The 26,237-nt window shown below is 37.0% G+C and overlaps 7 protein-coding genes across 12 annotated transcripts; 4 read left to right on the top strand and 3 right to left on the bottom strand.

Annotated features, from left to right (window-relative positions):
- The first annotated feature begins 2,126 nt into the window (after window positions 1–2,126).
- Window positions 2,127–7,700, top strand: LOC141898345 (prostaglandin E2 receptor EP3 subtype-like). 3 transcript variants are annotated; one of them, XM_074784197.1, is made up of 4 exons: window positions 2,127–2,402; window positions 2,776–3,735; window positions 5,109–5,741; window positions 7,566–7,700. In XM_074784197.1, the coding sequence occupies exons 2-3, from the start codon at window positions 2,887–2,889 to the stop codon at window positions 5,697–5,699; spliced, it is 1,440 nt and encodes a 479-aa protein (XP_074640298.1). In that variant the 5' UTR covers window positions 2,127–2,402; window positions 2,776–2,886; the 3' UTR covers window positions 5,700–5,741; window positions 7,566–7,700. The 3 variants fall into 3 exon arrangements, with proteins under 3 accessions (XP_074640298.1, XP_074640299.1, XP_074640297.1); XM_074784198.1 differs by lacking the exon at window positions 7,566–7,700 and adding an exon at window positions 6,093–6,112; XM_074784196.1 differs by lacking the exon at window positions 7,566–7,700 and having other exon boundaries at window positions 2,128–2,402; window positions 5,109–6,065.
- LOC141898346 (prostaglandin E2 receptor EP4 subtype-like) lies at window positions 6,116–8,877 on the top strand. The gene is given in 3 exon segments (XM_074784199.1): window positions 6,116–7,696; window positions 7,699–7,802; window positions 8,279–8,877. Coding segments are annotated over 3 exon segments (1,311 nt in total). The 5' UTR covers window positions 6,116–6,909; the 3' UTR covers window positions 8,699–8,877.
- Window positions 8,878–11,094: 2,217 nt separating this feature from the next.
- Window positions 11,095–17,571, bottom strand: LOC141898344 (radial spoke head 10 homolog B-like). Its single transcript, XM_074784195.1, has 19 exons — window positions 17,284–17,571; window positions 16,915–16,990; window positions 16,737–16,805; window positions 16,583–16,641; window positions 16,383–16,497; window positions 16,004–16,210; window positions 15,433–15,609; window positions 15,195–15,336; window positions 14,987–15,105; window positions 14,451–14,637; window positions 14,220–14,346; window positions 14,048–14,130; window positions 13,876–13,970; window positions 13,750–13,803; window positions 13,547–13,657; window positions 13,283–13,444; window positions 12,752–12,953; window positions 12,311–12,463; window positions 11,095–12,230 (listed from the first exon to the last, which is right to left on the bottom strand). The coding sequence occupies exons 1-19, from the start codon at window positions 17,535–17,537 to the stop codon at window positions 11,914–11,916; spliced, it is 2,709 nt and encodes a 902-aa protein (XP_074640296.1). The 5' UTR covers window positions 17,538–17,571; the 3' UTR covers window positions 11,095–11,913.
- A 294-nt stretch (window positions 17,572–17,865) lies between these two features.
- Window positions 17,866–20,378, top strand: LOC141900044 (solute carrier family 66 member 3-like). Of its 2 annotated transcripts, none has more exons than XM_074786746.1 (7): window positions 17,866–17,936; window positions 18,207–18,385; window positions 18,468–18,550; window positions 18,635–18,707; window positions 18,807–18,873; window positions 19,014–19,134; window positions 19,980–20,377. In XM_074786746.1, exons 2-7 carry the CDS (start codon window positions 18,240–18,242, stop codon window positions 20,111–20,113), a joined length of 624 nt encoding a protein of 207 aa, XP_074642847.1. In that variant the 5' UTR covers window positions 17,866–17,936; window positions 18,207–18,239; the 3' UTR covers window positions 20,114–20,377. The 2 variants fall into 2 exon arrangements, with proteins under 2 accessions (XP_074642847.1, XP_074642848.1); XM_074786747.1 differs by having other exon boundaries at window positions 17,912–17,957; window positions 19,980–20,378.
- LOC141900043 (Fanconi anemia core complex-associated protein 24-like) lies at window positions 20,330–21,972 on the bottom strand. The gene is made up of 7 exons (XM_074786745.1): window positions 21,800–21,972; window positions 21,564–21,703; window positions 21,314–21,466; window positions 20,998–21,142; window positions 20,877–20,908; window positions 20,676–20,789; window positions 20,330–20,556 (listed from the first exon to the last, which is right to left on the bottom strand). Exons 1-6 carry the CDS (start codon window positions 21,933–21,935, stop codon window positions 20,703–20,705), a joined length of 693 nt encoding a protein of 230 aa, XP_074642846.1. The 5' UTR covers window positions 21,936–21,972; the 3' UTR covers window positions 20,330–20,556; window positions 20,676–20,702.
- A 299-nt stretch (window positions 21,973–22,271) lies between these two features.
- LOC141898442 (myosin regulatory light chain 2, smooth muscle minor isoform-like) lies at window positions 22,272–24,639 on the top strand. 2 transcript variants are annotated; one of them, XM_074784322.1, is made up of 5 exons: window positions 22,272–22,364; window positions 22,542–22,765; window positions 22,973–23,134; window positions 23,282–23,349; window positions 23,875–24,639. In XM_074784322.1, exons 2-5 carry the CDS (start codon window positions 22,582–22,584, stop codon window positions 23,968–23,970), a joined length of 510 nt encoding a protein of 169 aa, XP_074640423.1. In that variant the 5' UTR covers window positions 22,272–22,364; window positions 22,542–22,581; the 3' UTR covers window positions 23,971–24,639. The 2 variants fall into 2 exon arrangements, with proteins under 2 accessions (XP_074640423.1, XP_074640422.1); XM_074784321.1 differs by having other exon boundaries at window positions 22,279–22,437; window positions 23,875–24,638.
- On the bottom strand, window positions 24,616–26,109 carry LOC141898440 (uncharacterized). 2 transcript variants are annotated; one of them, XM_074784320.1, is made up of 2 exons: window positions 25,827–26,109; window positions 24,616–25,597 (listed from the first exon to the last, which is right to left on the bottom strand). In XM_074784320.1, exon 2 carries the CDS (start codon window positions 25,542–25,544, stop codon window positions 24,723–24,725), a length of 822 nt encoding a protein of 273 aa, XP_074640421.1. In that variant the 5' UTR covers window positions 25,545–25,597; window positions 25,827–26,109; the 3' UTR covers window positions 24,616–24,722. The 2 variants fall into 2 exon arrangements, with proteins under 2 accessions (XP_074640421.1, XP_074640420.1); XM_074784319.1 differs by having other exon boundaries at window positions 25,831–26,109.
- Window positions 26,110–26,237: the final 128 nt, after the last annotated feature.

Below are 26,237 nucleotides of genomic sequence, written 5' to 3'. Positions count from 1 at the left end.
TGCTTCGCGATGGAAGGTGAATGGCCAATATTGTAGCTAGATGGAAGATGTGCTACAGGTGTTTCTTTTAAACCTTTTCGAATGAATCGCTAGGTAAGCGTTATGACAGACCGGCGATTCGTATTCAAGTATGAAGACGAGATAGGCCGATATAAGCTGCTCTTTCGACTGTCATCGATTAGCTGCATCGCTGATGATTTGGATTGATATAAAAAAACTCGCACAAGGTATGATATGATACATGTAGGCATAAGATACGGTTTAACGTGTATCTTTGCTAAAACTCCCTATTTGAATTAATGGTGTATGAATATAAGCCGAGCGTACGGATATGATACGCTGTTGAAATACAATCAGTCCTCTCAGGGATAAAAAGAAAATGTGCGTGAAAGAAAAGAAATCAATTCGAAAAGAAAAACAACTGAACATAGTTATCGGTTGCACATTTGGCCTTTCATTGAAAATCTACCTGTGTTTGGAAAATTGGAACATGTTTAAGCCATAACGATTGTTAGTTGAACGGTTGTACAACTGAGGAATGTAATTTTCAAAACTTTTCATTTCGTTTTTTCACTCACTGGTAGACCGCAAGCGACGATTCACGTCTTTTTGACTTACTGTATCATAAGGTGCTGCCGCTATGCTCATCGTTAGCGGAGTTTACTAACACTAACATGAACCAGCTCTGGCAATGTACTGCCTTCGAATGCCACAGTAAGTGCATATTAGTGTATGAAAGATCCGCTAACGATGAGCATAGCGGCAGCACCTTATGGTACAGTAAATCAAAAGGACGGGAAATCGTCGCTTGCGGTCTCGTAGATAATCGCGTCATAAGACTGGCATACCTTTAGCAACTGATATTTTAGTTACTCGTAGAAGCACTCATTAATTCCATTCGGAATAATAGATTGAATTGCCTTAAGATGGGGTTTTGATATTTCAATAATAGAACAAACCGTATGTTATTGGCGAAATTCTGGCGTTTTAGGGAATTCTAGTGTCACAAGGAAGCAAATGAACTATGAAATTCACCTTTACAATGATTATTCTTAATTCACATCAATTGTACATTATTTCGGTCAGTTCATTAGTGTATGAATGAGTTCATAACACGTTCAATCGAGAAACACGAAGATAATGATAGTGCAGAGTCCAAACGTGTTTGACATTGTGCTGGAGTACAATTCTTATTCTAGATCAACATTGAAGTACATCTGATATTAGGGCAGAACTTTTGAACTTTAGATCAAGGTCATTCGTTAGGAGGAGAATTGTATTCTTGCGGCTCGCAACGAGACATAGAGACATAGACATATAGACATTTAACGAGAGACTCCATCCATTCGCCCAAAGCTAAAAACCCGTCCTATGATTTCATATTCCAACTTTTCGGTCATCGGTAGTTGAGTGAGTCTACGATGTAACGGCTAATAATGAATTATTTCGCTTCGTACTAATTCATTTTTCATTAACATCCGTATTCATAGTAATGTGCCTATACGAAAGCTTCCGCTTGCAGGAAAACTGGATAAATACTACATTCAACCCCGCCCAAAAGATTCCGTCGTACTCACAGCGAATGCTATACTATATCTGGTTTCAAAACAAAGCAATTCGATCAATTCATTTCTCCGAACAGGCGACGAAGCTGTAGGTGATATCCCCAGGGGCTTCAAAAACGAATGCCATTAATAATGAACTAGTAACCATCGTCGTTTAGCTTTTAATTCGTCTGCTCACGAGAAAATTGCCAAATAACGCAGTCGTGCATTAAACAGGATTGTCACTAAATCCATACGGGAAACTATTCGAGTCTATTTTATTGTCTAATCGAATGTAGAGTGGTGTTTTTCTTGAATAACGATTCTCTTTAGGCGCCTCGAGATGTCACGAAGTATCTCGATAACAAATGAAACATTTATGTCTTTGTATACCAACCGGTGTGTGTACTCGCTTCCTCTCATTTACGCATTAGGATTTGCATTTGGATATATCATTTTAACCGAAGCTTAAAAAGCGAAAATAGTTCATGTCGGAATATATATATATATCATAAGTCAATCGTCAAGAGTGAAAGTGCTTTTGTCTCGTGATCGACCTTGCATAGAACACGTGAGAGTTTTGGCGTTCGTAAATTATATAGGATTCCTGAAGGCTCATATCAGTTGCTAGCTGTCAATTCTGTATTCGATTGCCAATTAACTTTTGGTTTTTACTGTTTAACTAACCTTCCGCGTTGTGATAACCTGACCGATGGGTTAGCAAATCGTTATCATTGTTTACCAGCTGGTTCGTGTATATAAACGTCACAAAACATATAATTCGGTTATATACATACATGCATTCAATTAAGCGGATTAAGCGATATACGGAAAACAGATGAGTCCTCGCCTGCCAGGGTTTGTATATATATAATGTAATGAATTAATTCACAGGACGTTAATCAAGATTATTACGTAATGGTCAGTTAGTCCGGAACAATTATTCACAAAATCGGCGGGGTCACGTTTATATATTAAAATTATCTCCGCGTGAAACTCTATAATTAATTGTGTTAGTACAGTGTTTATACTGTCAAGTATTATGTGACATTTATGAGAACGGAGTACTGCTGCACAGTAACACGCAACGAGGCAGCTAACGCGAGAGCGTCTCGTGTGACTGGTCTGTGCTCGGTTCGTTTTCATTTTTTCCCGCTAAACAGTCCACTAACGAAGCTGCGCTAATTTGATAGACATCATGGAGAATTTCACTTTCGACGATAATTTACAGGTCGATTCAGCATCAGCTCCGCCGGCAGACGAACCGCTGTACGACGACGATGGTGATAGGTACATCGAAGAAAGAGATCATTCGCTATTGTTCATCAACGATAGTCTTTTAATGATGGCTCCACCGGTGAAAAACGATGATTTGAACCATTCTTGGATCACCCCTGACGGTAACGTAACTATAAAAGCGTCGGAGAAGAAACTCGTTTCGTTGTTATCGCCTATTGCGATGTGCGTGGCCGGAGTTTTGGGAAATTCTCTAGCGCTTTTTGTTTTAAGTCGAGCGAAACGGGAGCGAAGACGGACGGTATTCTATACGTTGGTAGCTACTTTGGCTATCGTTGATATGTTGGGACAGTTATCAACCACACCTGTCGTTATATTAACTTACGTGAACAATTTCCAATGGGTTGGTGGTCAAGCACTCTGTGAATATTTTTCGTTTGTGATGTTGTTTGCCGGGTTAACAACTTTGCAGGTGGTTTGCGCGATGTCGATCGAACGATTCCTGGCTCTTAAACATCCTTTCGTCAGCCAGAAATACCTCACCTACGACAAATCAAAATATGTGATATTTGCTATTCTGGGCGTCGCATTTATCTTCGGACTCTTCCCCAGTATCGGTATCGGCTCGAACGCTAGGCAATTTCCGGGGACTTGGTGCTTTATACGATTTATAGACACGCAGTCAATTATCGAGAAAGCCTACGATTATGCTTACTGCTGCTTCGGTATATTTTTGATTCTTGTGACAATTATGTGTAACCTATCCGTGGCATTGACGATGTTACAGATGTGTCGAAGTCGCCAGAAACGTTCGATGAGCGTCCAGTCACATCTCACCGAGATCGGCGGAAATGCGCCCAAACGGGATAGAGCCTGCGACCACTCGGAGCTGCAAATGTTGATTCTATTAGCTGGAATTACTAGTATATTCACGATTTGCTGGTCTCCACTCATGGTAAGCAACAAGAAAGACCTTTTATTCGTAACAATGTTATCTTACAAAAGAAAGTATTTATATATACTCTGGTACCAATTAGGTATAGCCCGGGCTGCAGTTTTTTGGCTTCATTTTGGATGTTGTCACCTTCTCATAGCAAACAGTTTTTACATCGTATCTGACCATATCAACTCTTATATCTATATGTTCATGATCTAACGAAGAAACAAAGTAGAACCAGGGTCAGATAGATCGGGGAAATAGAGTTTGCGTGATGAATGGTATGATCATCCGTCGACATCGGTTATCAATTTAAAAGCGACATTTAAAAGTTCATCCGGTATCTCCAATCTTTATATTTCATCCATTCGTTCGTATATTCTTGCCACCTGTCCCTAATACCTTTGACAAATATGCATTAACTTCATCCGGTAGGTAAGTTACGATGTGCTTCCATGTAAATTATCGTATTTGGTTTAATCTATCGTATAAATCAGTGCGGTGGTCGCTAATGGCTTATCCGCAGACGATATCTATCAAATCCGATCAGGTCCCATATGTTGATTTAGCTCTCTACTGTGACGTATGATTGTAACGTCTATGAAACAGGTGACCGATGTAAGTCAACATGTTAATATCGAAGGTTAATCTTGACAGCGGCTGCTGAGAGGACATATCGTCTCGGCTATTACCGAAACATCGCCACAACTGAAATTGCTTTTTTCTCTTCACGTCCAATTTGCGTCATAATCGTTTACTTGAATATACGATCTTTTTCGCCATTAAATACAGAAAAGTGCGAAATATGGGTGGAAAAATATTTCCTTCTTTTTGAAAATATTTCTACATGTAATAATATTCGTAAAAAGTGTTTGTAAATAAGAAAAATACGTCGTTGTTCTTTTATTGAAATATTTCCAATGAAATCATGAAATTTGTTGGTAAATAAAAAGACATCATCTAAACATCACTCGGTTGATACATCACTTATAAACTGAATCCACCGAGGTCGATATAAGTATTTCGTTCTTCCTGAACATATTTCTAATGAAATCGTAAAAAATGTAAAAAGGCATCCCTCGCTTGATAACGTTTAAACCGAATCCGTCGAGGTCGATTAAAATATTTTCCATATTCATTTCAGTATACGATTTACCGCATTAGTATAGTTTTAATATATCAAAACATGCCGACACAAAGAGTTTATTCAGTGGGATTAAATGTTCGTTTTGATTCCCGAGGTCAAACAAAGCTCGATTTACTGCGCCAGTTTATTTTCACCCGCTATTTGACATACCTCGAATATTTTCATTGCCCCGATTGAATATCTAAAATGTTGTCTAATCTTGAACTCGGCATTTTCTAATCTTATCAAAAATTTTTGATTGCAGGTGCGTATTCTCATCACGCTGATCAATCCGCGACCAAATGACAAAATATCCGTATTAATTGTGATACGTCTGGCCTCCCTGAATCAGGTGTTAGATCCCTGGATTTATATTCTCTTCCGAAAAGAACTTTTGATGCGCCTGAAAAAGGCGCTGTGTCCGTCGAGATATGGCGCCAGGTCGCGGGTGGTAAAAATCTTAATGAAAGAAAAGCGAAAAACGAGGAGACAATCTTGTGTAAAAGATAAAAAATCACGAAATAGCGTTCAAAACGATAGTTGTGCTAGAGAACAGGTTAATATGTTAGACGACAGCGATAACATAGGTTCAACACCGAATAAGTATTCGATCCAACAACAAGCAGCGAATAGGAACCTGAAAAATGACAGTTGTACGGAATCATCTGAAGAATCATCGGCTGATCTGACGTCATCGATACTGTGCGTTTGCGTACAACAAAATCAAACCCACAGACGACAGTTTTCGATGTCTTACGTCACCACTAAAGTATTAACAACATGTAGTCCAAAACATGACGTGGCATTAGTTCTCCATGACAATGATAGAAAAATGGTAAAAGAAAATTTCGTGTAGCAAAGCCTTATCATTTCACCGGAAAGTATCCGTACATAAGAGGTGTGTTACTTACAGAAAATTCTGATAAATGTTTTTGTTCTTATGTCCCCTCGACGTTGTCCTATGATTTCCCGAATTATTTTAGTCCCGATAGTTTTATTCTCGATAAAAAAGCTTCGAAAATATAGATTTCCAAAATATGCTTCTTCGTCGTATAAGAATGTATTTGAATTATTTGATTTGTAAAATAGCTTTTTTATTCGACTCGCGAAACTACGGAAGCGAAATATTTCTGTCGCTAAGAATCACAAAAAAGGGAATTTATTTTTGGCATTTGATATAAACTTATGCTAACCGTCCAATAAATATTCTTGTTGATTTTAATAGATTATCTTGTTCTTTATATTTGAGTTTGTCTACATCAATCGCGTTTATTAGTGACATATTATTTTGGATCCAACATCAATATTTTGGGAGGCAACAAACACGTAACCTATAACAGCAAGATATACCGGTATCATACGTATCTTTAAATTACAAGTATCCCAGCGTATATAATGACGCATAATTCCACGTTACATGATGGCAAATTACCTTTACGTCGTTACCATGTATAAAACGTGGATGTATCTACAATGATAATTTTCTACGGGTTGCAGCAGCATTGTTTGGACAGGACGGTGACGTCGCGTCAAATACTAGGTAGTTCACGATGATCTGTATTTGAATATTGTTAATTGGTCGAAACGAAATTGAATCGAATTTGGGGTTTTGTGTTTGATTGGATTCTAATGTTGAAGTTTACTTGGTTGGTCTTGGATGGCTTACTATTAAACCAGTGAAACAGGACCCAGGATGATTCTATATGTATATATTAGTACGTGCCATTGCCCGCATCGTTGCAGTTGTTTTCGCTCTTGTTGTCCTATAGTCCTATAGTCGAACATGAATTACGTTAAATCGGCAGCATCGGATTATGCGATTTTGTAATCTAATCTGGTCACGTGGGTGTCATTAAACTATGAAATATGCGTTTGCATGTACATGGAATGCATGTCCAGCCAAGCTGAATGCACCGCGAACGAACGGCCGCAAATATCGATGGTCATTCACTTGCCGTCAATGGATCGACTAATACGAGGCGAATCTTTTTCATCGGGGATGATCTTAGCGCGCTGTGCTGTCAATTTGTTGAATGTCAATCGAAGCCAATAAATAACTCGTTAATATGCGTGTCGGGAATAGTTCGGAGAGGACGGTAACGTTTGGACATCTGAATGGAAGTTTTGTTTATTCTACTAACGCGAGTGTTATTGGCGGTAAATCTGGTAATAAATCTGTCGAAACGATTGACGATTGTTTTATATCGTTGATTCCTTCGATCGTGCTATGTGCCGTCGGAGTTTTCGGTAATAGTTGCGCTTTGGGAGTATTGTGTAAAACGTCTCGCGAATTCAGAAAGACTGTTTTTTACACGTTGGTCGCTACATTGACAGTAGTGGACCTGTTGGGGCAGCTCGCCACGACCCCGGTAGTCGTGGTGACGTACTTGAACAATTTGGTATGGCCGGCAGGGCAGGAACTTTGCGATTACTTCTCTTTTGTGATGATATTTTCGGGTTTGATGGCTATGCAAATAATTTGCGCGATGGCTGTGGAAAGATACATCGCTCTTCGCCATCCGTTTGTTTGCCAGCGGCACCTGACCCACGACAAATCAAAATACATCATAATAGCCATTACTGCCGTTTCGCTTCTGCTAGCCACTTTACCAATTGTCGGTTTCGGTTCTAATGTTCGTCATTTTCCGGGCACTTGGTGTTTCATCAGGTTTACAGACACGCAATCTATTCAGGAAAGAATATACGATTATATCTATTGCAGTTTTGGGTTCGCGTATATTTTGGTGACGATCATTTGCAATATTTCTGTCGCTTACACGATGATTAAAATGAATCGACGCCGTAAGAATCGAACGCCGAGTCTTCAATCGGTGAACTCAGTATTGAACAGCCCCGTTCGCCGCCAAAACGAATCCCCGACGAAAACTCTGAATTACAAATGTTGATCCTGTTGGTGGGAATAACCTCTGTATTCACAATTTGCTGGGCACCTCTAATGGTAAGGAATTGAGTAGTTAGATTTGTTTTCAGATCCATCCGGCTCGCAGATATCATTACGCATTAACCTGACATTTACATGCATGCTTGAAATAAAACACATCGAACATAAAATCATCTGATGAATAATTTAAAGTATTCTTGTGACATATGACATATCATTCTTCTGCTGAGCACCGAGATTAATCAGCATTACATATTTGAAGGCTCGGGGGTAACACAAGCCTAGGTAGATTCTGTTCATTTTCGTGGCTAATTAGCTAAATGCTAGTTGCGATGGCTTTTGTAATCAGACGCATTATATACCTGACATTAAAAAATCAAATAAATGATAAAAGCCAGTTCCAATTTTTGTACTGCATTGTGTGTAGGTAGTGAATTGGAAAATTCTCTTTCTATGCACGCGGAGCTCAGGAATTCATTTGAATGATAATTTCGATTGCTTTCTAATTAATTACTTCGTTGCCTTTTATACAGGTTCGAATATTTATATCGCTGATTCAGCCGAGTCAAGACAACGATGATAATATGTCGGTGTTGATAGTAATTCGTCTTGCAGCCTTAAACCAGGTTTTAGATCCGTGGGTGTACATCCTGTTTCGCAAAGAATTATTCGATCGTTTAAGACAAATTTTCCGGTGTGAAAAGATTTCGCAAATCGACACGCCGTTGGCTTCGCAGACGACCAAGATAGGTTTAATATTTATGCGAGCTGCCAGACGACATACACCGAATAATTCAATTACGAGGGATGCGTATTTCAACGTTAAAAGAGACTATAATTCCTGTGCAAGAACTCCCGACGAACTGAATGATGGTGTAAGGAACGTGTCATTGTCTGGAGCAGTTCGTCAAAATACCGTGGCACAATCCGATTGCGATGAGGTTTTCCCTTGATGCACTTAATCAATGTTTTGTGATATTTTATGTTTCTGGTCGAAGTCTCATTTTAAACTTTATTCCTATATCAGCCATACATTTCGTTATTTTCGTTGTTTGTATATAACGTACGTGCAGATAGGTCACAATTGCTATGTTCAGATACAAAATCAGTTTGAAAATAAAAATCTATTTTTACCGAGAACGTTATCTAAATCGCAGTTACTGTATTAGAGATATAATCTTTCCTTCTCGTCCATCAAATTCAAAATCGATATTTCAAGCTGTCTGTAGGTGAGGTTTCTGCAAGTCCACGGCCCATTACGTTTAGATCTTTTCCACAGAATGGTCCTTTCTATCAGAGTTGAATAACGACTCGATGGCGTCGATCCAATAAAACGTCAATCGTAGGTAGCAATGGCGATATATTTAGTAATGATAACTTGATTTATGAGATGCTCCTAATGGAATTCGTTCATAACTTCCGAAAACGACGTCGTTTAGCGGTGTGTGAATTCGCACGTGTAACGAAAATTCGTATACTATAAATTACTTATACTGAAATGTGCGATCTAATCGAACTTCACCAAGTATTTCTTTTTCAAGATTCCAAGCTTGATGTTTCAAATACTCTTAGAAGAATAAGGTTTTTAACAATAACCACAAGTATAACAATACAGCGTCCATACGTGTTATGTTACACCGCTTATTTATGACAAAATAACGACTGAGACAAATATCGAATGGTGATACATTCGTTGATTAATTTTCTGAGTCAAATAAACGGCACAAGTTATCTTGATTAATGTTATATATGTATTATGATGGATGTAAGTTATAGAGAAAACCACCCTCAAATCACGTTAAGCCTGACATGGATTCCGTTTCCAATAAGTCCTCATTTGTATTGTTTTCCGTTTGACATATAACCTCTTATTATGGACCTTATGAAATGACGTTTCGGTTGGTGAAATTTCCGGATAATCTGATTATTTATAACTATTTCAAAATGTTTCCTTATGGAATGTGATCATATATAGACACATGATCTTACGTTTAGCACTTAAAAGTCGATTGTATTTTTCCAAGTATTCGTAATTACTACGTCATAATTATCAACTAAGCCCAAATGCAAATTCAATTACGATTTTTATCGGGGCAAATGATTATACCGAGATACAATGCCATATTTTACAGGTATGGCTATATATATCCACAAGTTTTGCCCAATCGTGTTTAATTTAGATTAGTTTTCATGGAAATTTTGAGTTCATTATATCGTGGGAAATATTGAATTGAAATATTTATAAACAATAATGATTTGGCGACGCGGGATCTATCGATGATGATGCGCGTTGTTGCCAATGCGGTGGATGTTTCAGTATACTATTTTCGCATCTGATGTCAATTGTAAACATTTGTCGTTTCTCACGTTTAAAACAGCCAAGTTCTGCAATTTTCAATTCGCGCTGTCGATTCAATGTTTTATAGTATAGCTATTTTCATAATCATGATCCCGAAAACAGTTCACATGATCGACATTAATGCTCTCCCACAACAACGACGTGATTGAGCTCTAGGACTGCTGCCAGTTGAGACTGCATATCCTGCTTGTCTCGAGTGTGAAGCCGGGCCCTGGTTGTAAATTGATGCGTTCGTCTTCTTCCATCGAAATCATTAAATAAACCCCTAGAGCAATCGCGTGGTAGTTTTCATTAAGATTATAAAATCTCTGCTGTCATATATGATTTTCATTTCACTGACATTAACTTGTGCGGTTAATTGACGAAGCTATTAACGTATCTTCGGCGGCGAGGAACTAGGTTTAATGCGCAGCGATGAAGTGCATCACGCCGGGCACTCTAGAATTCCAACCGTAACCCATTGTCAGCTTGCGTAATTAATCTTGGGAAATTGATCTATATTTAGAGCACAAAGTGATGTTGACAATCATTTTATTAGTTTTCATAGAAAACATTAGTCGTTTCATAGAAATCAGCTAGTCTACCTTAAAAGTCGGTATCCTGAACTATAGGGGATAGCCGAATAGAGTAACGTTGAATATTTGCGTCCGAAAATGAGAGCTTGAATTCTTAAGTTACGTAAGGCTGGATCAGTTGTGAAAGAACGAAATGTGATCGAAATCGAATCATGAAATGTGATATCAGAACCTCGCATTTAGGAAAATACCCTTAATAAGCTCAACAATTCACGCATGACTGGGTCCTATAATACACATTGCACGTTGGTCCATTGTTATGTGAAATGACTCATTGCATCCAGGCCTCAGCGGAAAATCATTATGTCATGAGTGAAAAAAGCAAAATAATAACAGAGGCAAAAAATGTTTCATAATGGTAATCATTATTTCAGAGTTCAATACATACTTCCTGAATCAACACGATAATATTTTCTATCACAGGCAAATACAACAAAAATAACAACTAGTAGAAATATTTTATCCAAAAATAGACAAATTGAAACCATTTTTTACCATCGGAAGATAAGAGTAATTGATATGCAAATAGAAATGTTTGGTAATTTATGGAATAGGATGGAACAGATGTAATACACGAAGGTTTATAACGGCTCATTTTATAGTATTCCTGATGTAATAGCTCTCTGTATGAGGCAAATGAGACATCAAGTGACATTTCACCCGATCACATTAACTAGATTATTCATTACGCTGGAAACCTTAGAAATATTCATGTACGGGAAGGAAATGTCGAGGGCACTGATATACATGTACAGTCACAGTAGTGATAAGATAAACATTGCAAAAATTTATACAACATAACCGACCAGCGACAATAACGAAATAACAGAGTTTAACAAATTCTATAATGTAACATTCTATTGTGAGGCTTCTCATCTACAGTTTACACGGATTTGAGTGTTTTATTCGATAATTAACTGAGTTTGGCTTTTACAGTTTTAAATTGAAACCGAGAGTTCATTCAAATACTAGTTGAGATCAATAATCCCAAGGTGTATAGATGTATTGATAGGGAGCAACGCATAGAAGCAGCCCGTAACCGAACAAAAGATTTTTAATGAGTGAATATATGTTTCTTCTTTCATATTCAATGACTGAATTAACTGAAAGCAGCAACAAAATAAATAATACATCAAACATAATCATCATTCAAATAGTAATTAAGACATTTCAGTTAGTTTAGTACACAGCATAGCGTCTATAAAACTAGGTTTATTAATTGGGGATTGATCGTTTAAGCTTCCGCCGAAACTTCGACCGAAACCTCCGGTGCATCGACTGCGGTTTCTGGTTCTGATGGTTGAGGTTCATCCTCGGGCGGCGGAGGCAGTTCGCGAGGTCGCTCGGTGCCGTAAAACAAACAATCGGCGTAATGTGCCGTCGGATCGATTGTCTTCTTCATCACTAATTCCTGTAATAAATTCATTTTATCGGCCGCGGGGAAAAACTTGCGCACGTAAAATATGTGAACCTGATGAGTCCAGAAGTTAAACTGTCGAGTGTTTTCATCCAGTTCGTCTTCAACATTTTCACCTTCTTGATCGACGGTTTCTGAAATTGTTTTCAAAAATCATGAAAAAAAAAACGTTGTTGAAATTGTGACAGCGGTGAAACGGTTAATGCACACACACCTGCTCCAGTTCTATCATACAAAGAAGCCTGTTCCGACTGATTAGCTGATAATACACTGCGCGCTCCACCCTGGTCATCGATCGTTCCTCCGGCGTTTGTTTGCTGATCTGGACTCGTGAATGAATTACTTTTCTTCTGATCCACACCAATTTCTATACCGGGTAATTGGTGATAATAACAAAATATGTAATTGAAAATGCAGATAATCTGTCTAATGTAAAGAATCTTGAAAGTTAATTTCGTATTGATTTTTAATCAATTAAAGCCATAGTGGATCTTAGATTCTGTATTTTTCCAGATTCTATATCAATATTTTTTCCGCATAATCGTGAATGTTTAACAAATAAACTAATGATTGGCGTTAAGTACCCGGTAAATGAAATTTTCATGCTGATTTTGTAGAAATTTAGTAGCTGCACTTATCACAAATTCACAGTTACCTGACGCCACATTTTTAGCGCTGTGTTGACTGGTTGCGTGATTAACATCGGTGATGGATTCTGACGGCGGGTTTGTCGTGTTCGAAGCTTGTACGTCCGGTTTTCCATCGATAGAAGATGTCGTTCTGACGACAGGTGATTGCGTAGCTGGGGTTCCTGATGGTGGAAGTGACTCATGTCCATCTTCCGCACCTTCTTCGATCTATAAAACATAATCAAATATCAGAAATCCTGATCACAACAACTCTCTGTACTCAATGGATAAATCAGGTTAAAGGTTTGCTAAAATGTTATCAATTTTCAGTTCAGTTTCGATTTTAAACATCCTTTTAAAAAGCAAAATGGTTAAAACGAATGCACTTTCTCAAACAAGGCCCAATGTCTTCTCCATCACACAAAAAGTGAGTTCTAAATCGGTTTAATACAACTTTTTAATTTGTGGCAACTGTAGATAAGATACATACATGAAACAATGGTAACTAGTGAAGAGTTATGCTAGAGAAATATCTATAAGGAATTCTAGATATTTACCTGGCTAGCTCCTCTACTTGCAGATACAGGTAATGACATCATGCTCTGTTCACGAGTGAGGGTCGTGCTCGGTCGAGGTGTTGAAGGGTCTTTCACTACAGCTTCCGTTACAAATACCTGAGCACAACCGACCAGACCCTCGAAAAACTCTAAAAATGTCATCTATAGACGACAACATAAACAAAAAATCGTTGAATATATATCTTTATGAAATACTTCTGTTAATCTAACATCAATGTAACATCTTTATGACAACAAATTCACCTCTAATTCCAAATTGATAGCACCTTCTCCATCCTTAATACTACAATCATCAGTAGCTAGGGTGTTTACAATGGCTTTGGCAGTTAAATCTTCATTAATTAACTTATAGTCCTGAAAACATTGAATGTTATATTTATTATTACTATTTTAAAACGATACCCAGATAATAAGTTTACTATTCATTCATTCCAAAATTACTGTACCTTTAGCATGAATAAAAACTGCCTCATATTCAGAGTTTTCTCATTCGGATTTCTCTGTAAAAAGAGTGAAAGATTGGATTAAGGAAAGATCTTTCATATCGCAAACTGAATTCTTGAATTCTGTACCTTCGTTGGGGTGCACAATGATTTGTAGACTTCATAAGCTTGATCGACGTGAACAAGTGCATTTACAGCTCTTCGTGGCTCATAGTAGAAATGACCTGATGGAGAATATAATCAACGCAAGTGATTCCAATGGGTCATTTCAAAATCATTGAAATGGAGCAACAGAACTCACCTCCTACAGCACAGGCATTCCTGAGAATATCATCGGATATTATTTTTGAGAAACACCACGCCATCACCGGTTCTTCACACTCGCTAATAGAAAATATAATGGATGTTGTTGAAAACGGTGCATCTTAAATTAATGTCTGCCAAGACAGATGTTTAAGAGATTATTGACTTACTTCTCTTCATGTTGTTCGTGGTAAATCACATAGGCTAAAACGACCAAATACTGCGCGAATTCACGGAACAGAATCTGCCTATCTGGAGTGTGTATCTTTTCAATATCCTCACCAGAACTCATTTTAGCTGAAATGGAAAAAGTTTTGTCAATTATCTCATCAGCGATTCGTCTAAACTCCTTACATTTAACACAAATAGCCCGCACAGCTGAAAATAATTCTATTACATACCTATATATCTGTCCATTTCAATAAGTGTGACATCGTGGTGGTGCAGTTTACAGTCTTTAAGAAATCTCCAGAACTGCATGCGATTCATGATAAATGTGTTATCAGGACTTTCCTCGTATCCGAGACTGCTGTAGAAGTTATAAATCTTGCGCAATTTCGTCATATACCGCATCATAACAAACAAAACCTACAATACATCATCCCAGCTGAATGATTTTAGGGAATTTAAACTTGATGGTAATAGTAGATTGATTCTATTGTAACAAATTCTCAACTTTTCTTTTTTTCTAAGTTAATTTCATTTCAGATAAGGTCTATACATTGCTAGTTTTATGCCACACAGATATCAAAACCATTACCAGTATATGTGAGTTATTTCAAATGATATGGTGAAACTCATGTATCGTAATCCATATCAGTTTAATGCAGAATTTTGATCTAACCAGCACATGCAATGTCCACAGCATTAGACACGAATAACCCCTTTTGGGTCTTGCGCAATGAAATTCATAAACCGGAGGAATTTCAAGTTTTACCTGTTTTGCTTCTTCTTCTCTGTCGATGTCTGGAAATTCCTGAAGCAAACGATCGACTTCAACTTGGATGCTGGGACTCATCGTATTCTGACTTAAATTACTATGGACAGACATGTTCTCTGAAAACCAGAAAAACTTTTGTTTAAATTCCAGTTGATTTAATCTGTTTAGGAAATTGAATCCGATATTCAAAATGTTATTCATTTACCCATTGGTAGCGGAGTTCGGGTCCTAATTAGAGTCATATCCGGAGTATTCATACCATCTATTGAAAAAGACGGATATTCCACAATGTGATCGCGTTCAAAAACACCTTCATATACACGACCATTTTTGAAGATGAATTTTCCCTTAAATGAAAAAAATTTTATTTGAAAAAAAGAAACTACCGGTATTTACTAATAGGTGCTAAACGTTGAATCTTGAATGAATAAAACTCTTCTTACATTTCCCTGTTTCATATTGTCTTTCCAATCTCCTTCATATCGAGCTCCGTTCGCGTAGTAGAACACACCATAACCATGACGTAATCCTCGAACGAACTGACCCTCGTACATGTTCCTCATCGGGTACTGAGAACCAGGAACGCGTCGCAGAAACCAAATATGTTGACCAGTACCATGCTGAAATCATCAAAGACATCTAATAAGATTCCCAATTTATTAGAATAAAACTTTGACTCTCCTAGGAAAATCTGTCAGTTTAACCAAGAAATGATAGAATTTATGAATCTATGCAGTCAAACTCACTTAAACATATTACTTAATTTGATCCAGATATTATCTATGATCCATCCATACATCAATTTATACAAAATAGGATGTTTAATCTGGATTTCTCATACAGTAAACAGATCGATTTCATCAGTCCCAACTGATCCAATTATACTTGAAAATTTATGTATTAATTATTAGTCCTGGGCCAAGCTGTGCAGTTGTACCTTAAGTCCATTGATCTAGTGTCAAGTTGTTAGTTTAGCTAGAACCAAGACCGTCTTAGACTGGTCTTAATACACACCTGAATACCGTTCTCCCATTGGCCGGTATACATTTCATCTCGATCCAACCATCTCATCGTCCCTTCACCGTGTCGTACATTTCCGAACCACATACCCTCGTAAACATTACCGGACGGGTATTTACGCGTACCCCAACCGTGACGAATATTCTTCACCCAATCTCCTTCGTGGAACGTATTTCCTTCCGAATCATAGTTCATTCTTCCCTGAAATCAGTGATCGATAAGTCTATTCAAATTGGTTCATCAGAGATACAGTGACACATAGGCTATAGTTAGAGCGGATAATTTTGGACCGATGAAACAAGATTCATAAAAAATAACTCCAGACTGGGGTTAAAAATGTTTTCGCCAGGGCCCTGTGCTCTACTGGATTTACCTTTCCATGTTTTTTTCCAAATAACCATTCACCCGTGTAACTCTTCTCACCGTCTTTAGATTTCCACGTTCCGAATCCATGTCTTATTCCACTTACAACTTCTCCTTCATACGTGCTGCAATTATTCATTTCAAATGTTGCCTAAATAGTTTTTTTTATAGTTGATGGTGCGAGGTTTACTTCAGAACTAAAACGATTACCTGCCATCTGACCAAGTATACACCCCTTTTCCAGTAATTTGATTCTGATAGAATTCACCCTGAAAAAAGAAGAGTGGGTCTTGATTATCGGTTCTAAGTTCAATCACTCGAAAATCTACAGTAACATCATTCATAACATGTAATTAATACAGACCTCATATACAACTCCATCGCTCCAGGTGTAGGTACCTGTTCCATGCATGACACCTTCAGAAAATTTTCCCTGAATAATTCAATAATAAACAAATTCATTTTCATTTCAAAAAGAATTTTCAATGTTGTTAATGCTCATCAACAGACTATTGGTCTAAAGAGAAATTCAGGAGGCCTACCTCATATTGATGATCACCGGCAAACTTGGCCACTCCCTCACCATCATATAAACCTTTTTCTTTATCTCCTTCATAACTTCAACAAAAAGAGTAATTGTTGACACATAAAAACAAATTCAGCTTTTAGGCCTAAGTTACAACATGAAAACCAGCATTTTTGGAATATGGTCTTTAGTGATGGCGGCATCAACCCGCTAGACCACTGAGGTTCAACACAAACTGCTGAATGTTTTAACCGTATAGTACAAACCCAATACACCAAACCCTAGCCCTTAAACGAACCCAAACCTAAACACCATCTTCATTTTTCTCTTATCTCTTTGACTCTTTTTTTAATAGAATAGAGGGTGGCATTTTACAAAACTTTACCATTCAACAATCAACTTTGTAAGGACTGGTTCTTCATACACAACCGGTTCGGATGGTGGTGTGGGTGAAGTTTCAGCAGTATCATTAGTTTTCACATCTGGAATTTCAGTTGATTCTTCTCCAGGCCCAGGAGTGGCACTTTCAGTGCCGCTCTTTTTCTCTGGTGATTCAGTTGTAAGTTGAGGAGTAGTCTCTTCAGATCTACGACCTTTCTTCTCGTCCGATTTAGCAGTTCTCGACTTCTTAGAAGACATTTTCTGAAGTTTTGAAAGTCTCGATGATCGCGTCCTTAACAACTGTCAAAATGGCGATTGTTCATTACTCGCTTGCCAGGTACTGGACAATACGGATAACTCCGAGGTTTGCTCCTATATTGATACCCCTTGGGGAAGAAAAAGGCGCTCAATTTCGATTATTTACGTATATTGACACGGTACAAATGTTTTGTTTTAAGTACTGTGCTCTGATGTGCTCGGTGTCAGTATGTTGAGCAAAAAGACTATTCCCGGAGTTACCCCTTTCATGTTTGAGAATTTCGATATCAAACCTCTTGACACGTGCGACAATGTTTATTTTCCAAGGTCGTCGACCGATCTGAACTCGATTTTTGTTGATCCTTCAAACTTCTCTTTTGTAAAAGAAATCCTAAGCAGGCGAGCATCCTTAATTAAAATGTTTAAAATTTTTTGAAAAATGAGAGAACTTTGCATTGAAACGATTAGAATTGCATGTGTATTTTTTGCCAATTTTTTATTTGTTTCCTGTGACCTGTTTTCACTGGTCGCTGTGATTATTTTATAGAAATGCGCTATAAAAGAAAATGAATTATTATTGTTATTATTATTATTATTATTATTATTATTAATATATATCCAAATATAATCTGCATCCTATTCACCCTCCTGAATATTGGTCTTTTTAAGTTTGAAGAAAACGACTGATCAACTAACAACAATATGGACACAAAGGCTGTGTGCGATATGCTCGGAGCGGCAGTTGTGATAGCGTGCCTTTTTCTGAAAGTTCCTCAGATTTACAACATTCTGAAATCGGGCAGCAGCAAAGGGCTTAGTCTCCCTAGCGTCATGATGGAATTTTGGTGGTGAGTTTAGGAATTAGAGAGTATTTTTTTTCTATTCAAAGTTGCTATCGATTGAGACCTAAGTTGATACCTTATTTTTCAGCTATACAGTAAATCTAACTTATGGTTTGGCAAACTCATACCCTTTAAGCACATATTTTGAATATACACTTCTAGTTTTACAAGGTACAATTTGTTTGAAAATCATAGATAACCTAAGTTATCGAAATTAATGCTAACTTTGTGTCTAACTTAACTTTTTATTTCTAGACGTTATAGTGTTAATTCTTATTGTACATTATCGAAAAATGTTTCAACCTTTCATGTTGTTCGGAGCTGTAGTGTATCCTTTACATTGAAGTCGAAGTTTCAAAATGGTCAATTTTATTTGTGCCACTCAACAACCTCTATAAACTGTTTTTATTCTTAATAAATTATTAAGATACCTAGCACTATCTATCTCAATAGCCTTGGGATTTTGGCCAAAAGTCATCATGGGATTAATAATCGTAAGTAAAAGGGAGTTTGCTTTTAAGAAGATCTAACATTTGTATCTGAAACTGATTAAAATTGTTATTCTTATCAGAGAATTATGAATGAAATCTAAATCAAAATTAAATCTTTGATTTTTTTTCCAACACTGTTTCAGAGCATGAATATGCCAATGATTTGTGGTAGTAAACTAACGCAGTTTTATAAAATCTATTCGTCGAAGAAAGCTGGTCAAGTGAGTCTAGTATCATGGAGTATAGCATCATGTACTAGTGGTAGTAAGTAGATAACCTTTTTCTTTATATTCTATAAGTAGTACATCATGACACAAGAGGACTCGGTTCGACGTTGTCATCTACACTATAAGAGACTAACGGTGAAACTTTGTCACATGTAATGCATTAACATGTTTCTGGTACCAAATGAAAGATACTGGCCGTGTTAATGCGTACTTTAGATAGATTTTTTGGACCATTTTAGACGCCACTACGCATGCTGTTCTTTTAGGCGATATCGTTTGTAACCAAGGTGTAACTCAGTAACTGCGTTCATCGTCTACTTTCAATTAGCAGTTTGATAAAGAAACAGTATAGGTACTTTAAACGTCCTTGGACTGGTTCTTTGCTAGTACATGTACTATATATAATATAGTACTACACGATCTGCATTGGCTACCAATCAAATACCGCATCCAATTTAAAATCTTGATCCTTACTTATAAATCCTTGAATGGTCAGGTCCCACAATATTTGAAATCATTAGTGCAATACAAGGCATCCTCTAGAGTGTTAAGATCAAACAGTCAATCACTTCTAGTCATCCCTCGTGTCAATCTAGTCTCTGCGGGTCACAGGGCCTTTTCTTACTCCGCCCCACTACTTTGGAACTCCTTACCAGATGCAATTAAATCTAGTCCTTCTACTGATGTTTTTAAATCGCAACTTAAAACCCATTTGTTCACTAAAGCTTTTAACTAATGATATAAATTGTTTTTTTTTCTATCTTTATGTTTAAATTGTGTCTTTATATTGTAAAGCCAATGAGCATATTTTGTATGGGCTTTAGGCTCAATAAATTATTATTATTATTATTATCATTAATATGTTTTGATGTAATTTTTCAGCTCGTATAGTGACCACGCTCCTGTTGACCGGGGATGTTGTCCTGATGTCAAACTTTGTTGTTGGTTTCCTGCTGAATCTAACCAATGCAATAGCTATTATATACTATGGGCGCGTAGATAAGAAACGGGATTAGATTGATAGATAGTACCAAAAAATACAGTATTTTTGATAATACATGTATGTTCGATTATGTTTACGATGCTTCGTCTGAAGAAATGTTACTTCGTTTAAAAACCAAATCAAGTTTTCGATGCAATATTTTAAATATATTGAGAACAAAATGTTACATAACTTAGTTTATATAGAGCAAATTCGACTGTGATTATATTTTACATTAATAAATGCTTGTACTTTCGTAGATTTTATTGATATCTTATAATTATTTTATAATACACACTATAATTATACACTGTAATTCCTTAATAAAACATAACAATAAAGATATTTATGCGCTTTAGGAGGTGTTTTACATTTATGGGAGGTCTTTCCTTATATTGACCAATCAGTTTCATGTTCGGAGCTGGATCTTCATAGGATCTTCTTAGAGGTTAAGAGGACAGCTCAACGTTCGTCTTTCTATAAACAATAAAACATGAAAAGCTCCATTGTCATTAAATGTATCGGAACAAATTGTTAAATCTACATAATCAATGATAATTAATTTGTTAGGCAAAAAATACCGTAATTCTTCTTACCCAAAACTGAACCTCGCTTCAAACTTTTCAAGTCGGCCTACTGACTGGAGTCGGTTTTGTGAAGAAAGACTTGATATTTTGGGCTGGAGCGTTACCGAGTATAGCAGATAAATCCTGCAATAATCAGATAAATTATGGTGAACTACTGAGTATGATGATAAATCAAGCAAGACAACTTGATGTCAGCTATAGCATACGTACTTGAACTGAGGCATCGCAGATTCCTTTCAAACCTGAAAATTGCAATTATGCAATGGAACAATCCGAATTGATAAGCAATGAATGCAGGGATAAATTTTATGTATATTTTCTCCTGGCTTACTGTGAAATTTTTGTAGCAACATTCTGGCTTTCACATCTCCGATACCAGGAATAAGAAGGACACTGTTCAACAATGCTTCATCAACGGGTGGTTGTTTACGGCGCTGTAGAAATTGATTCCCATTAGATTTTCCATCTAATAAACACTACATAAAGAAGAAATTAATGTAGATGAAGACATCTTCGATCCTTTTTTTACAATTAGTTTCAGGGAATGAGAAATCTGCTTAGGTATATCAGGAGTCTGTCGTAACAAGCATCCATCGTACCGGTACCTGGAATTTCCGTCGTAACATTATCGAAAAGTGTTTTCTTACCATGTTGATAAGTAATCCAGCGGCCTCTGATTGACATGTAACAGGAAGAAGGGTAAGCCCGAGTTCGAATACCACCAGTTTTTGTAATGGCTGGTAATACTGCGATGAAAATGTGGTTTTCTCTGCGATTACAATACCCCTCATTGTATCACTCTGTAAGTTTCAATAATTTATCATGACAGAAAAATAATCTAAAAAATTGCCAACAAATTCAATGTTGTACAACAGGCAACTGATAACACATTCTCACTTTTCTTAGTTTCCATAATTTCTGTTTATACATAGTTCCCGTCGCAAGATCACTTTCCGTTAGATATATTACACCGATGTTACTGGTCGGAAAAATATCGACAATCGTTTGGTGATCTTGAAAAAGTACATTCACAGAATCTAAAAAAAAGAATAATTATCACCGGCATACCTCTGTGAGTCTAGATTTAGAAGAGGCCATGAAGAATTAATGGCAAATAGAGCTCTTGGTCTTACTTTGCAGAACTTGTTGAAGTTTCGAACCTTTCCACTTCGGGTGTAAAATCAAGTGTCCATTTGGAATATTCGAGCCAGGTTTTTTTGGTGTTTTCGGCTTTTGCCCAGACGGAGTCGACATTGACGACCCATTCATTATTTTGTCGTTTGTTTGAAGATAGAATTACCCAAAAATGCTTTATGCTTTGATTTGATTTTGATTCGACCGCTCCACATTTTTCTGTGAACATCCTACACTTTTGATTGTCAATATTCAGTGAACATTCTTCAGTTCATATCCAATTTAAATTTGTTTTATTTCAACAGAAAAGTAACATTTATGTCATAAAAATACTGTCAAGTTGAAAATGAATACTGCTACATAGAAATAATAAAAATAGATATACCAGGGATTCAATGTAAACATATAATCCAAACTTTAATGCGTCCTGAATCCGTTTTGAATTAGAACACACAGATGGAGCCACCCGTCAGCTGTTCAGTGAACCGTGGTAGAAGTCGCACAGAAAGGGAAGTGACAGAAGGGCAGCTCGTTGCGTTGCATACAATTTATACTAAGTGACAAGTGAGTTCGATTGGAGCTGAAAATACTAGCCGGCCTCATATATTATTTCGGTTTCATTTCGAAGAACTTCTGGGTAGTTTTGTTTACTTTCCGTTTTTGGTCATCAGCTGAAAAATTAAGTTTGCAGCACAGCTAAAAATCTACTTATTTGATATGTGCCTCTTATTTTTCTTCCAGGTAACATTTATATTTCTATACTGAGAGTAAAGAAAGCAAAATGTCTAGCCGTAAAACTAGAAAGTCCACGACAAAGAAACGCGCTCAGCATACAAATTCCAACGTGTTCGCGATGTTTGACAAGTCGCAAATTCAAGAATTCAAAGAGGCTTTCAACATGATCGATCAAAATAGGGATGGATTTATAGACAAAGAGGATTTACATGATATGTTGGGTTCCCTAGGTGAGTATCTGCTTTAGTCTGAATTCCAGATGTTGTCACGGTGCCCTTCAGGATCAACAGATAGATACTTAGAAACTAGTATCTGCTTAGAGCTGTTACTTCAAGGGTAGTTTCATAGAATATTTATAAGGGTTCAGATTAGTTGTTATGCCTAAAACCACCCTAAAGTCTATGTTTTTATTAGAAATTTTTTCATCGTATTTTCAGGAAAAGATCCTACAGATTCATATTTGGATGAAATGATAAAGGAAGCTCCTGGCCCGATCAATTTCACTATGTTTGTGACTTTGTTCGGAGAGAAACTCAATGGAACGGATCCTGAAGATGTTATTAAGAATGCATTCGGTTGTTTTGATCCGAATGGAACTGGTATGTCATTGTAAAAAATTTACAGGGTCCCTACGAAAGTGATGCAGACAATTCCTTGAAATTTTCTCTTTTAAAACACCATGAAAATTCCTGATATCGTTATTTTATTTCCCGAATGATAACATCATCTTTCATTCATTACTGCAGGATTTGTTGATGAAGAGTACCTTCGTGAATTACTCACTTCAATGGGCGACCGCTTGACTGACGCAGTGGTAAGAAATATTTTCATATTGTAACACAAAAAAGTAATCTATAGTACTTGAAAAAGATACAAGTAAGAAAAATTATTTTTTTAAATTGGTTGTTTGGTAGAGGGGAGTTATTGTAGAGGAGTGCTTTGATTATCACCTCTTATTGAAAGTTTGATAGCCCTGGTAAACTAAAGTTCCACTTATGAAAATCGAAACTGATGGTTTCATCCAACTCGATGTGATTATACTTCGGGTTATTGACATCCTCCTTCTGCCGGCATTCGAACGAAGGTTTAGTACCATGGAAGAATCTTGGAATGCCATTAGGTTTGAATCCCTGGCGAGGGAGGATGGACGTTGGAATAAATTAATGCAGTTTTAGAAAACATTAAATCACTTGTTGCATCACATATACCAGTGGCATATCGTCTATTGAAATAGGTCTGATATCCAGCCTATCTTAGCCATGAAATGTCTAATCCGAAACCCCTAGTGTACTGGTTATCCATTACCCAAAACTGTACGCATTCACTTCTATGCATTTAGGTTGATGATATATTTGATGGTGCTCCGATCCAAAATGGAAAATTCAACTACATCGAGTTCACCAGAACCATTAAACACGGTTCCAAAGAGGAGTAAGTTACATAAGTCCCCAATAGGACTCGTAAGATATCAGATCTGAAGATATTATTTACGCAATGTAAATGTGTGCAATTCAATGCTTAAAAATATCGAAACAAAATTTACATTTTTTGATAAATGAAAGTGTCAGTAGAGCTTTGTATCATTGTTGTATTTTAAGCTTGTTAAAGAAATTTTTTAAGAGGAGTTTTTGTAAGATTTTTCATCGTAAAAACTGTGATCGATGATAGATATTTGCTATATCGTATTATATCTTTATATATTTTCATATATCTTTACTACCGCTACGAGACAGACCAGCTTATTACTGGTATTCGATTCCAATGATTTAGTATGTTGCTACAAAGTTTGGGATCGAAACCCATTCTTTATGTAGATGTTCTGAATATTTCACATACGTATTACAAGTATTCATTTTTCCATGACATTTATTCATGTGCTGTACTTGATGGCATATCATGTTAGAATAATATTCTGACCATTAAACCAGAAATGTATTCATATCCCAACAGCAATCTGGCATTCCTCTCAAAGCCATTCCCGTATGCCGTGTTTGTGTGACATTTCAGAAACCATTGAGACTTTCAGACTGCATAATGATGTTTATTTTTTTTTATTGTAACAAAAATACAATAATGCCGTTTGATAGAATAATATATTTTATACTTAGTGTGTCTATACATAAATAGTTTGTGTTATTTTATATTTTATGTTAATACGAATGCTATTTTATAGATGTCTCAAATTATTTACTCAAATGAAACTCTGTTGGTTTTGCGATAGCCCTTGAAGCTATCCACCGTGTCTTGAAGTTTGGCCATTGAGGAGTCATACTTTGAGGCAGCTTGAATGAGATCTTCTTTAATGTGGCGATCCACTTCACTTTCTCCCCCCAGAGACATATCATAATCGTCACTGCTGTAGCGATGATCGAATCTACGCGGACTGTAACCGAATGTCAGTGAAGCACTTCCCGGGGCGGTTCTTTCATCCCAGCCGTCGTAACGCCGTATCGACGCCGGGAAATAACCTTCCGTCCAGTAATTCGGGAATTCACCCGGTCGCGCCGCGTTTATCAACTCCGTATTAGTCCTAGAATATTGTCCAAGAGGGACAAGTTCCCTAGAACCAGACGGAATCTCTTCGACTAATGGTTCTTCTTGTTCGCCTCGTAATTTTCGTTTTTTCGAACGGTTTATTTTGTTCATCGGTTCACAGCATTGACAGTACATTCGAGACCCGTGTTGTGTTTGCGTCAGGTTGTAGTGGCCGTATGTATTTTGACCGAGATATTGTGAAACCAACGATTGTAGTTCAGGAGATGTGTACATTACTGGTACGGCTGGTAATATACGACCCTGTTGTGGTTGATGGTTATTCGGAGATATTGGAGGCATCCTAGCTGAACTCGGTAAAGAATAAGGCGTACCAGGAACTTGACTGGTCAGAAGGATCATACTTCTTCCTCGTGGAGTTGGAGATCCGAAAAGTGAACCCTCTTCTGTTATAGGGCTCAACAGACGCAGTCTTGCATTGTGCAATTCTTTGCCCAACAAATCTTGCCCAGTCATTTTCAGATTTTGAATGATACAATACTTAATAGTGCCACAACAAACCACAAATTCTGAAATATAGCATGAAATTCATCAATCCGTAAGATATTTCTTTCAAAGCAAATCAACTTGATCATTATTGTGACTTAAATGTACAGATATAGAAACTGGCTTCAGTTATCTAGATTACTTCACATTCAGTTATCTAGATTACCACTACATTACAATGAAAAAGTATTATAACTGTATTAATTTTATACAACAAACAAATGAATATTTGTGACTAACCTACCTACCTACCTACCAAACTTTATATCAAAGAAGTCTCCATGACTGTGGTATGTGCAATATCATATATAGCAGTGTTTAAATGTCCTATTCTGTGTATTGACCTTAATGAAAACCTACAACTGTTGGAATAAACAGTACTGGTTCAATACCGGTTTTAATCCTTTGTGTAAACAATTACACCTGCCTACTTTATATTCAGCCGACAGAGACAAACCAGACAGAGAAATCAGCAGTGCTATGAAAGCTCATTTCACTCTCATTATCAACTCTCTAGTCATAATATGGCAATCTACCTTATTTCCAATGCATTCTAATCATATCTATTCAACCCTCATGCAAGACAGGAGACCAGAAAATCTACTTATCTGGCAGTACACAGTAATACTGGTTAGGCTCCTCTACTCAGGAATTATATAACAG

Source organism: Tubulanus polymorphus, chromosome 2 (genome assembly GCF_964204645.1).
Source record: "Tubulanus polymorphus chromosome 2, tnTubPoly1.2, whole genome shotgun sequence".
Taxonomy (NCBI): Eukaryota; Metazoa; Nemertea; class Palaeonemertea; order Tubulaniformes; family Tubulanidae; genus Tubulanus; species Tubulanus polymorphus.
This window is presented reverse-complemented; position numbering and strand designations above follow the sequence as displayed.

Bases quoted from the DNA above. Each gene is read 5' to 3' on its own strand.
- LOC141898345 (XM_074784197.1), top strand. From the start codon at position 2,887: ATGATGGCTCCACCGGTGAAAAACGATGATTTGAACCATTCTTGGATC. The intron at 3,736-5,108 runs GTAAGCAACAAG...TTTTGATTGCAG, and splicing joins TTTGCTGGTCTCCACTCATG to GTGCGTATTCTCATCACGCT.
- LOC141898344 (XM_074784195.1), bottom strand. From the start codon at position 17,537: ATGTCTTCTAAGAAGTCGAGAACTGCTAAATCGGACGAGAAGAAAGGT. The intron at 15,610-16,003 runs GTGTGTATTAAG...TGATGATTTCAG, and splicing joins AATGGGAGAACGGTATTCAG to CATGGTACTGGTCAACATAT. The intron at 12,954-13,282 runs GTAAATATCTAG...TATGTTTTATAG, and splicing joins CAAGTAGAGGAGCTAGCCAG to ATCGAAGAAGGTGCGGAAGA.
- LOC141900044 (XM_074786747.1), top strand. From the start codon at position 18,240: ATGGACACAAAGGCTGTGTGCGATATGCTCGGAGCGGCAGTTGTGATA. The intron at 18,708-18,806 runs GTATCCTTTACA...TAAATTATTAAG, and splicing joins ATGTTGTTCGGAGCTGTAGT to ATACCTAGCACTATCTATCT. The intron at 18,874-19,013 runs GTAAGTAAAAGG...ACACTGTTTCAG, and splicing joins TCATCATGGGATTAATAATC to AGCATGAATATGCCAATGAT.
- LOC141900043 (XM_074786745.1), bottom strand. From the start codon at position 21,935: ATGAATGGGTCGTCAATGTCGACTCCGTCTGGGCAAAAGCCGAAAACA. The intron at 21,467-21,563 runs GTGAGAATGTGT...TGAAACTTACAG, and splicing joins AATTATGGAAACTAAGAAAA to AGTGATACAATGAGGGGTAT. The intron at 20,909-20,997 runs GTAAGCCAGGAG...TGCAATTTTCAG, and splicing joins GTTGCTACAAAAATTTCACA to GTTTGAAAGGAATCTGCGAT.
- LOC141898442 (XM_074784322.1), top strand. From the start codon at position 22,582: ATGTCTAGCCGTAAAACTAGAAAGTCCACGACAAAGAAACGCGCTCAG. The intron at 22,766-22,972 runs GTGAGTATCTGC...TCGTATTTTCAG, and splicing joins TGATATGTTGGGTTCCCTAG to GAAAAGATCCTACAGATTCA. The intron at 23,135-23,281 runs GTATGTCATTGT...TCATTACTGCAG, and splicing joins TTTTGATCCGAATGGAACTG to GATTTGTTGATGAAGAGTAC.
- LOC141898440 (XM_074784320.1), bottom strand. From the start codon at position 25,544: ATGACTGGGCAAGATTTGTTGGGCAAAGAATTGCACAATGCAAGACTG.